A 12,010-nucleotide genomic window follows, 5' to 3' on the forward strand; every position below is an offset into this window, starting at 1 on the left:
TCTGAAATCATTGTTGCACTATATGCTAACTAATTTGGATGTAAATTAAAAAATAATAATAATAATAAAATAAAAAAAAATAATCTTCCATCTTTAGATTATTTCTATTATCATTTGAATAAGATTACCATAAAACATCAATTCTTATGTAATTAGTTCTCCTGGCTTTAAAATAAGAAATTCCTCATTTTGCTAAAATTGTAATTCTTCTAGCCTTTACATCACTTTAATTCTCCAGAAACTTTACTTTTTGGAACTTCTCAGAAAATTAGCTTTGGATGAAACTCAATCCCGAACTGTACTCCATAATCAATAACCTGGAAGGGCTTTATCAGGGGGATGGGTGGAGTGTATTTATTTAGTTACACCCACTTAGTTTCTAATTAGTAACTAACAAGATTAATACGAGAAGCTTCCCATATATTCTTAAAATGGAATTAAGTGTCAATGCTTTAGTTGAAGAACCAAAATGTATGAATGTATGTGTATATATGCACATATATGTGTACATAGATATGTAATACGTATTAATATATAAAAATAAATAATATGAAAAAATATATTTATTAGTACATCACTAGCCCCTTAAATTTAAAATTTTTTAAATGTTTATTCATTTTTGAGAGAGAGAGAGCACGTGCACGTGTGTGCACACAAGCGGGGGAGGGGCAGAGAGAGAGGGAGACACACAATCCAAAGCAGGCTCCAGGCTCTGAGGTGTCAGCACAGAACCTGACACGGGGCTCGAGTTCATGAACTGTTAGATTATGACCTGAGCTGAACTCACACGCTCCACCAACTGAGTCACCCAGGCACCCCATTAGCCACTTAAACTTTAGAAAAGGGAACTCATTCACCAGTGGTGGGGAATGTAAGCTGACACTTGGTTTCTGGAGGGCATTTTAACAATTTGTAGAAAAGTCTTGAGGTGTTTTCCTTTTACTTAAGAATTTTTACTTACTCCGGAAAAGTCATCATTAATATACATAAAAATGTAGTCAATGATATTTTCAGCAACACGGTTTAAAATAGTGGGAATAATCTAAATATATACATAGAGAGAGAAAGGACTCATTAACTATATTATGCTACATCCAAATGGTAGAATCCTGTATCTATTAAAAAGAGGGTGGGGCGCCTGGGTGACTCAGTCGGTAGAGTGTCTGACTTCGGCTCAGATCATGATCTCACAGTTCATGCGTTCAAGCCTCACGTCAGGCTCTGTGCTGACAGCTCAGAGCCTGGAGCCTGCTTCAGATTCTGTGGCTCCTTCTTTCTCTCTGCCCCTTCCCTGCTCAGTCTGTGTCTCTTTCTCTCAAAAATAAATAAAAACATTAAAAAAAAAGGAGGGTAGAATATGTACTACCTTCATAGAATATTGATAAAGACATACAAATACACAATTATTAACCATTAATAATTACCAAATGTTTGTAGAATTCCAAAAGAAAAACACAGAATTACCCATAACTTTATCACCTAAGTATTATTTTCATTTCTCAGTATTTTCTTACAAAATATGTATTAAATACATATTACAAGATATGTATGTCTTTTGCATACATATTTTACATAGTCATCACAGTACACCATAGTCATACTAAAGTACATAAACTTTAGTTTCTGATTTTCTAACTAAAAAGTTTAAAAACATTGGCCTTGATATTAAATGTAAATAAAGTTATTTTTAAGGGCTGAACCTTTTTCTATCAAGTTGATATATCCAAATTCAAGTATTTCACTTAATGATGAACATTTGGGACTCTAATTAAGGTTTTCCATTTTTTCTTTTAATAAAGTACACAAATGGCTTCAGTCTTTCAATTATTCCCTTGGATAATTTACTTGTAAATATTCAACAACATAATACTGAATTGACAATTTATCTTGTAAAAATATCCTCCAGTTTATAGGCACTCCCCCATTGCCAATTCAAGAGCTGACTCCTGCCTCAACTAATACCTAATTATAATCCCAGTAAATAGAAGGTACACAATAAATACTTGATGAGAGACCGAAAGAAAAAGATTACTTAGATTAATTACATAATGCCAGGAACCATCATCAATAAGTTCAGGAGGTTTCCTCATAGTCTCACCAGTGTAGGACTTGATAAGAGAAAAAAACTCTTCATTTTTCTTAATTTTTTACAAATAAATTAGTACCTTAATTCATCCACATTTAATTTCTAGTAAGGCTTAAATTTTTCCCATAATGGCTTACTCTCTAAAGACCCTCTTATATTTACTCTTATTATTTCTACTGTAATTCTACAAAGTATTATTGACCGCAAATTTTCTTCCCATTCTGCTATTGTCCTTCATTTCTATATGTCACTTAAATTTTTCTCATTATTTTTCTGTTGCTTCAGTCAACAGAAAATTGCTATTGTATAATTAGGATAACTATTCTATTTTCTACTGCTTTTTTTGGCTTTCATTTTAAAGATTACTCCTCATCAACTTGATAGTATTATATATGGTTTTCACGTGTATTTAAGTTAATTTTTCTGCATAGTGCTTTCTAATAAACCAGAAACAGTTTCTAAAGCATGTTTCCTGTGACTATTGTTTTAGAGTACTTATTTTAACACACCAAAATGTTATAGAAAAAAAATGTCTCAAAAATTTACTTATTTCCCTAAGAATTCTGTTAGCAATCTAAAATAAGAGAATATACAAGTTTGCTTATAGTATCTGCAACTTTCAAATGGTTTGGCAAATAATATATGTGAATATTATGTGAATAATATGTGAATAATATGAATAATATATGAATTCACTGTGCAACTCTCAAATTTTTTATAGGTTAGGTTTCATTCAAAATTAAAAAATGGGAGAAAGAATATTGCAAATTTACAGGTAAACATGAGAATTTTTTCCCCTGAATTTTAGCTCTTCTTGTGAAACACATACTTATTTGGTAAATATCAGTATAGAAGAATAAGCAACAACTTAAATATGCCCTCCATTTACTTCAGTATAAAAGATACTTTGGGAAAAGACCTACCTGGCTGAGCTTTTCCATATGTGCTACCAAAAGGGGGAACCGGTGAACTAATGTTGAGTCATTCTCTGTGCTAACTTGTTTAACAATTGATCGTAATAGTACTTCTCCATCATATGCAATAGGGAAGATGGAAGTCAGCTTAACAGAAGTGTGGCACAGAGCTGACATAACAGCTGCAAGCAATCGGCTACTTGAAGTCTTGAAGTTTGCTTCCTGGATATCCTTTAAAAAAAAAGGAAGATGAGCCCATCAAAGAAATATGGCATCAGTTTAATCCAAATGTTTGGATACACAAAAGTTAAACAATTTTTAAATCATACCAAAGTTTTCTAGCACTCATTTTAATTGTCTTGATACAGAATTTAATTACATCAATACTTTTAAACACAACTGTTTAAGTTACTATCCAATGAAGATGTAAAATTATTAAATATGGTCAAATATCAGCCTCCTATTCTCCATTCAATGAGTTTATATATCCTCAGAATCTTAGTCCTCTCTAGCACTATGCTCAAAGAATTACATCAAAAAGGCCCCAATCAGTATATATCTAAGACATGTCCAGTAACAAGCACTGAAACAATTTTCCTCAAATAATTACTGATTTAAATTATAATTCTGTGCAACTATAACATTTCACTAATGGTAATGTAGCATAATGAATTATTATAATAAACATTTCACTAAGGTTACAAAATATGTCATCACATTATATATCTGTTCAGAAAATTAACAGCATACTTGTAAAATTTTGTAACAAAATATTAAAAACTTATCAAGACATGATATCCTAATTCACAAAAACTGTGTATATGTTACTTAGTTCATCAAACATCTGTACTACAAATTCAGGTTAACAGCAATATCCTATATGTTAAACCAATATTTGTTAATGCTAGCCTGTTCTGTAGCCAGTTCAGTAGTAAAGAAAACCATATGAGACTGGACAGGTTGAGACAGTAAGTTGTGCACCAGTCCAGGCAATAACCTTATCTCAGGAAATTGAGTGGTAAAATACACTACTCTGCTATAGGTCATCAATGAACCTGGAGAACACTATGAGTGAAATAAGCCAGTTACAGCAAGCCAAAATACTGCATGATTCCACTTACATGCAGTGTCTGCTCACAGAAGCAGAGAAGAGTGTGGATAGGATGAGGGGGAAATGGGGAGCTGGTATTCAACAGGTATAAAGTTTCAGTTATGAAAGATGAGTAAGCACTAGTGATGTGTTATACAACATTGCATCTGCAGTTAACAATATCATACTGTATGCTCAAAATCTAAGAGGGAGATCTCATATTAAGTGTTTTTACCACAAAGAAATACATTTTTAATGACAAGAATAATAAATTCAGTATGTAAACAGCTAAAAAACAGTAATAATAAAATAAAAACAAAGTTGCCTACCCCGATGTCATCCCCAGAATATCTTTCAAATAGGCTAGGATAACCTGGTGATGACAGTGAACTTTCTTAGGGGAGGAGAAGGTGCTAGAATTTCCTCTACAATGCTGAATAGAAGTGGTGACAACAGTCACCTTGTGCCTTACTCCCAAGCTTAGAGGAGTATTCAGTATTTCACCATTAAGTTTGATATTAACTATGCATTTTTCTCTAGAGATCCTTTATAATCATAGCTTGAGGAAGTTTCCTTAAATCCTAGTTTGCATGGACGTTTTCACCATTGAATAAGTGCCAATTTTGTCACATTTTCTGCATCTATTGAGACGATTATACAATTTCCCCAGTTTATTCAGTTAATATGGTGAATTACATTGAACTTTGAAAGTTTAACCTTGCACTTCCAAGAAAAACCCTACTTGGTGTGATATATTTTTTATATTGCTGGATTTGATTTGATAATATTGTTAAGAGTTTTTGCATCTATGTTTCTGAGTAAAATTTGTACTAATATGTTCTTTTAATATCTTTGTCAGGTTTTGGTATCAGTATAAGGCTAACTTGACAAAATCAGTTGGGAAATGTTGTCTCCTATGTCTTCTGAAAGAATTTGTAAAAGATTGATATTGTTTCAGGTTTGATAGAATTCACCAATAACAATATCTGGGTCTGGAGTTTTCTTTGTGGGAAAGTTTTTGATAATGAATTCAATGTTTTAATGAATAGAAGGCAATTCAGATTTTTATATTTCTTATTGTGCTAGTTTTGATTAAGCTATATTTTTCAAGAAATTTGTCTACTTTACCTAAAATTATAAATTATTGGTATACAGCTGTTCAAAATATTCTTTTATCATTTTAATGTCTGTTTGGATCTATATTGATATTCACTATTTCATTTTTGATAATGGCATTTTGTGTTTTTTCTTCATCTCTGGTCTCTCAATCAGACTTGCTATGAGTGTATTAGTTTGGTTTTAATTTTGAAGAACCAACTTTTGGTCAATTTTCTCTATTTTTACTTTACTGATTTCTGCTCTTATCTTTATTATTTCCTCCCAATATCTTTATTACTTTCTTCTTATTTTGGTTTGCTAATTCTTTCTGACTTCTTTAGGAAGAAACTTAGATCACTGATTTTAAACCTTTCTTCTTTGCTAGTAGTATGATTTAAAGGAATACATTTCTTGGGGCAGCTGGGTGGCTAAGTTGGCTAAGTGTCCAACTCTTGGTCTCAGCTCAGGTCATGATCTCACAATTTGTGGGATCAAGCCCCAAGTCGGGCTCCGTGCTGAGAGTGCAGTGCCTGCTTGGGATTCTCTCTCTCCCTCTCTCAAGATAAATAAATAAATATTTTAAAAAGTATAAATTTCCTTTAGCTACATCTCACAATTTCTGACGTTATACTTTTATCTTCCAGTGCAAAATATTTTCAAGTTTCCTTTGGATTTCTTTGATTCACTGGTTACTTAGAATTATTGTCTATTTTCCATATATTTAGTGCTTTTCTCAATATATTTTGCTATTTATTTTAACTTTAGTCCTATTATGGTCTGAAAACTTTTAATTTTAATCTTTTGAAATTACTAAAACTTATTTTATGGCTTAGCATATGATCTATCTTTGTGAGCAAGATATGTATACTTGAAAATAACGTATTGTGCACTTGACATTCTGTTTTATAAATGTCAGTAAAGCCAATGTGGTTGATAATGTTGTCCAGATCTTCCATTTCCTTACTGATTTTTCGGTTTAGTTGTTCTATTAATTGCTAACAGAGGAGTGTCGAAGTCTCCAACTATCACTGTGAATTTGTCTATTTCTCCCTTTAGTTCTGCCATTTTTTTGCCTCAAGCATTTTGAAACTGTGATTTGGGGCATACACATTTATGAGGCTTGTGGTTTCCTCATGAATGAATGATGTTAGCAAGCAAGTTCGCTCACAGATCTTTCTCCTGACCATTCTGCACATAAGGAGGCTGCAGGAGCTGCCCTTCTAGTGCTGTCCTTGCTCTTACACACTTGCTCACAACTATTCTTGCTCTTACGCACACATGCTTACTCAGATTCAAAAAGCAAATCAGCAACTGCACAATGTGCCTGTCAAGTTTACAAGTAAAAATGATAAAGCAAACAGAAAAAAAAATGTCTTTGAACTTTAAGTCACATATACCAAACCAATGTCCTAATTTACCTTTTATAAAAGTTAGAAAGATTGAGGCAACAGCACTTTAAAGAGTATTAAGTAACATATCATATTTTCAACTAACATTTTACAAACTTAAATTACCTGATCCAGACAATTCAGCAGATCACAAAGGCAAGCCCACTGTAAGGCAGGAGTTGGGTAGAAAGAATGAAAACAGGCAGTAAAGGTATTATGACACTCTTGAAGGACAGCTTCTAGGAGACTCAAAGGTTGACTGAGATATCCTTGAGGATCATTATCCAACTTCACCATGCAGTGATCAACTCCTTCTGATAAAATTTTTCTTAACAAAGTTCTAGTTTTTCCAATACATTCTGCTAATTTGCTAGTTTCTTCCACAACTGCTTTTCCGGTAGCTTTGAGGGAACAAAGCAGATTGCTAATTAAATAGGATAATAAATATGGATGGAGACATTTAATATAATTCAAGTAATTTCCTATGTAACTAGAGATCACAAGTCCTCATAACCTAGAGATGAAACAATTTAGAGATTAAATGCAGTCCAAAATTATTTCTCTTAAAAATCTAAGTAGGAAAAAAAAATGACCCTGAAATATTGGTTTCAGCCTCTAAGTCCAAATGAGTTGTTCAAAAGTTTTCTATTTGACCAAATCTGTTAAAATAATACTTTATTAGAGTAATTTTTAGCCTGACATGACTTTTTGTTATCAGCATAACATGTAATCTATTTTACTCTTCGTAAGTAAATATATAAAGGTCACAAAAGCTGACTTTCTCCCCTCATTTTTGGAGGTTAAAGGCAGCTGGGGATCTTAAATTCCTGGTTTTCCCATATAGACCTTCTCAATGTCTCAAATATTTTCTCCCTAAAGTCATTTAAAAAGAAGCTTCATACCTGATACTGGGTAAATTTCACACGTATAGACACGCAATAACCTCAGACAACAGGTACCCACAAAGCGCAGTCTCTCTAAATCTAGAAGTGTCGCTGTGAACTGGAATCCTTTTAATCCTCTAAGTTCTTCAACTCCTAAGACTAAGGTGGTCCAACTCCAGTGAAGAATGCTCAATAATGACTCAAAACATTCCTAATCCAGAATATGAAAAAACAGGTAACAGTTAGTTCAAATGATCCATAGGTTGAATCAAATGGAAAGATGGCATCAACTTCAAAACTTTATTTGAACTTTTTTACTGTGTTTTGATTAGTGCAAATAATAGACATTCTATTAGTTCATTTACCACATTACCATTAGGAGTACCTTTGAAGCTTGGCAAAAAAGGTACAGTAGTTAGGCATCTATAAAAACAACATTCTTCAATATTTGCCTAGTTAAAAATACATTAAATTGTTTTTTAATGTTTATTTATTTTTGAGAGAGAGACAAGAGTGTGAGTGGGGGAAGGGCAGAGAGAGAGGGAGACACAGAATCCAAAGCAGGCTCCAGGCTCTGAGCTGTCAGTGCAGAGCCCAATGTGGAGCTTGAACTCACAAACCGTGAGGTCACGACTAAAGTCAGACACTTAACTGAGTCACCCAGGCACCACTAAAAATACATTTTTAAGTTTCCCTGCTCTCAACCTATCTAGTTTATCATATAAGTAAGGAAAAAAATAAAAAATATTTACAAATCTATGTTTACTTGAAAGCAAAATTAAACTCTACGCTGTTGCTGTAGTATTGCATTTCTAGTTGTTCTGCAGTACTTAGTGTATCCTATGAAAATTTTAAAAAGATGCAAAATTTTATCATTACAAACAAGAAGGTTGTATAGCATACTGTATGAAAGACTAATAAGTTTGTGTATATATAAAAAATGGTCTGAAAGGATATACATCAAAATGTAAACAGTAGTTATATGGGGTAATAACAGAGTGACAGGGAAAGAACTTTAGGGTACTTTTAATATAGTTTTATCCCTACTCTACCCTATTCCAAACCAGGGATGTATACTAATCTTGTGATTTTAAAAAACTAATACAAAAAGGAAAAAAAAACATTCTCCCTATGCATTTTACCAACATGAAAGACTACTGACTACATTAATGAATCACATTCATATAGTGCCTTACAATTAAAAAAGCATTTTTGTATCCCTTATGTCAACAGAAATTCATAGTGATGCTATCAGTTTATTTAAATAACTTGCATAAGAATGCTCAACTAGTACAGGACAAGAACTTAACTCAGACTTCCCATGATCTCTCAATTACATCATGTTGGCTTTCCATTCTACACTAGTAACCCCAGTAATGTGGCATAGTTTTGAAGGTAGAATGCAGATGGTCAAGTAGTTCAACAGAGCCCTGAGTTAAATATACAACTCTTCTACTTAGCTCCTCAAGCATTAGATTAGCACTTTTTAGTCAATTATCAGCCTTAACTTTTCCTTCACTTTCTCCTTCAGCACATGTATTCATACAAGATTTACTAGAAAACCCACCAGTTATTTCAGTTCATGTTTAAGTTCATGTTAAAGTCAGCCAACATCTCTATTTTCCCATTATTTAAAGTACATATTATTTATTCTTTGCCCTGGGATGTCAGTGCTAATCTAAAAACAAATCTGAGTTCATAAAACTATGTTGAGATAAACTCTCAGAAGGGTGGCTAACCGCCAAACATCAAAATGAAATGGAGCACTGGACAAAGAACCTGAAATTTTTTAAAAAATGGCTTACCACTGAGACAGTTCTTGCAAAAGATCTCTTTAAAATATGTACAGGTTCGCTGGTTTGCTGTTTGCCTTTTGAGGCACTACCATCACTGGTTGGAAGTCTGAAAGTAGCATATACACATAAATTTATGTTAGAAGGTCCAATGACAATTTTCAAAATATACATTTTTGAAATAGCAAAACATGCTATTAAATATTAAGTGCTATATAATTAAAACATCATTTAATCAGTGTACCCAGAAGTAGTCCAAGCAACTTGCTATGTTCATAATGCTATATATTACAAATACTAATTGTAATAAATTGCATAAAAACAAACAAAAATCCCTTCCTGGGAAAAGTGAGGTTTAAACCACCTTGATTTTTAAAAGTGATTACTAGGAAAGGAAGACATAAGAGACAGTTACTGCTCTAGAGGTGTTTCTTTAGATTTTTTACTACTCAAGGAATGACGTTTTTTTTCTAGCGAGGGTTACCTATTTGAATTCTTCATTCTAAAAATTGAGTAATTATTGAGTAAATTATTGAGTTTAGAAAGGTAGACAGACACATAGGCATATGCTTCCATAAATGTCTCAAATACCATAAAGTAATTAAAATTCTTAAATAATGTTACAAATATAATAAGTACTATCACATGGACAAGTTACTGTTTCATACTTCAAAAGTGGAAACTTTTAGCAGTAAGGGATTTTCTAATTCATTCCATCACAAGACAAACAGGAAACACAAAACAGCAGCAAATCAATCAGGCCTGCATCTGAAATCCCTATCGAAAATCCCAATATCATTTCTCTAAGACAAATTTTTATTACTTTATAATATTCTGAAATAGCTATGAAAATCTACAGATTAAAATACTGTTAATGGCATAATACAGATAGTCTGAGTCATGAGGTAAAGTTTCAAATCATGCTCAAAGTAGAAAATGTTTAAAAATATACAAAATATTAAATTAAGTGTTTTTGTTAAAAGTAGCTATATTTCTTCTGGTATGTTATAGTTTGCTGAGTGCTTCAAGTGATTTTTCTCATTATGTCATATATTTTATAGTATCCTAGCTCATTATAACAGAGGAACAAACCATATTAATTCACTGTAAATATGCTAAATACCTGTATAATAATTGAGGTATCTGACCAGCATTAACATCTGTACCATTATTTGATTTCTTTGAACTCTTAAATTGGAAAACAACCCTAAGAAGAGAAAAAATAACAATGACACCAAAAAACAACATGATTCGAGATTCATGAAAGAAAATAAGAAATCTGACAATTGCCTTTTCAAATATATGTTAATGCACAGAGATCCATTCTTTAAGAAAAAAACCTACAAGTAAAAAGGAATTGTTTTTATTCTGGTTCAAGCTCTGAGTGGCTTAAGGAATAAAATGAAGGAAATGAACCTGATCAGGCAGCCATGGGTAAGCGGCAGGTCCCTCCAGCTCAACTTTAACCAGAACAATAAGCTAGTAACAAAATACTTCAACTTACAGTTTAAAATGTGCTCAACCACACACATGACACCTTCTATTTAAAGCAGCTTTAAACTGCTGTGATACTCCAAAGTTCAATGAACTGCATGTGGAATCATGAGGTCCAGGACCAAGGCAATCTCCCTGGTGCTAACACGTAATCTTACAGTAAGTAGAAAGGGATACATTACAGCTGACTTGATTCTTCTATGGCATTCTACTTGAACATTCAGGAACAAAGATTTCACCTCTTACATTAGTCTGTTCTGTTTCTGGTCAGCTCTGTTATGAATAGAACATAACTATTTGAAATATACTGTTGCATAACTTTTACTCATGCTCAAGAAGAGTAAGAGTAAACTGAATTTCTCTTCTAAGTAATGGTCCTTCCAAACACACAAAATCAGAGTACTGAGAATAAAGAAGGATGGAGTTAGACTCAAGAGATTCCAGGTCTAGATTTGGTTCTGCCACACAGCAGCGATAGGATGTGAAGCAAATCACTTCACTTTCTGTCTCTCTATTCCCCTGAGAGGAAAACAGGGCTAATAATGGCTTCACGTAATTGTTGAGGCCATCAAATGAGAATATAGATATGAAAGTATTTTATAAACTGAAAAATGATCTATATATGAAATTTAAGCAGTAAATTTCCCTACATTTTATTAAAACTGTACCATCTCATATTGCCAAAGCTCTGCAATTTATAAACTGCTTTCATAAGAACTATCAAACTGCACAGCAAGTATTTATTCCTTTTTTTATGGTTTCCAAATTCCTCATTTACCTTGTCACTTTATATAATTTCTAACTGGTAATAAGTTCTTAAACAATATAACACCCAGAAATACATACAAATGACAAATGGCAAGAGCAAAGAATAGCAGTCCAATTGTCTCCCTGTTCTGTCTAGACCTTAAATTTGGCATGAGATCAAATAAACTTAAATGTTTGGCAGTCATATATTCTAGTCTTACTAACATTTTTACCTTACCGAAAGACCTCTGAGCTTTTAAAACAATATTCCACTAACAAAAATGAGAGCTGCTTAAGTAATACTTAAACATTCTGCTTACCCGTCATCTGTGGTAATAGAAGCTTGTCCATGAGATCCACAGTCACTGCTGGGTCCAGACACTCGAGCCCATGCTACATACCACCATCCAGCTTGCAAGAGAACTGGCTCATCAAACATCATTGCATACTTTTCTCTGAGAGAAAAATTAGTGAGTCAAAGACAATGCCTTTGCCCTGCTACATGCATGTGTTTAT

At 32.9% G+C, this 12,010-nt stretch overlaps 1 protein-coding gene across 16 annotated transcripts in view; it reads right to left on the reverse strand.

The window, feature by feature from the left end:
* MYCBP2 (MYC binding protein 2) overlaps positions 1 to 12,010 on the reverse strand; it is a 283,602-nt gene that overhangs the window by 132,522 nt on the left and 139,070 nt on the right. For all 16 annotated transcript variants that reach the window (XM_045054591.1, XM_045054579.1, XM_045054571.1 and 13 more), the window contains 6 exons: positions 11,815 to 11,949; positions 10,377 to 10,460; positions 9,266 to 9,362; positions 7,479 to 7,671; positions 6,703 to 6,977; positions 3,010 to 3,231 (listed from right to left, as the gene is read on the reverse strand). In XM_045054591.1, the coding sequence (XP_044910526.1) occupies positions 3,010 to 3,231; positions 6,703 to 6,977; positions 7,479 to 7,671; positions 9,266 to 9,362; positions 10,377 to 10,460; positions 11,815 to 11,949 (1,006 nt within the window). The remainder of the gene's footprint in view (positions 1 to 3,009; positions 3,232 to 6,702; positions 6,978 to 7,478; positions 7,672 to 9,265; positions 9,363 to 10,376; positions 10,461 to 11,814; positions 11,950 to 12,010) is intronic.

The sequence above is a fragment of the Felis catus genome, chromosome A1, assembly GCF_018350175.1.
Source record: "Felis catus isolate Fca126 chromosome A1, F.catus_Fca126_mat1.0, whole genome shotgun sequence".
NCBI lineage: Eukaryota > Metazoa > Chordata > Mammalia > Carnivora > Felidae > Felis > Felis catus.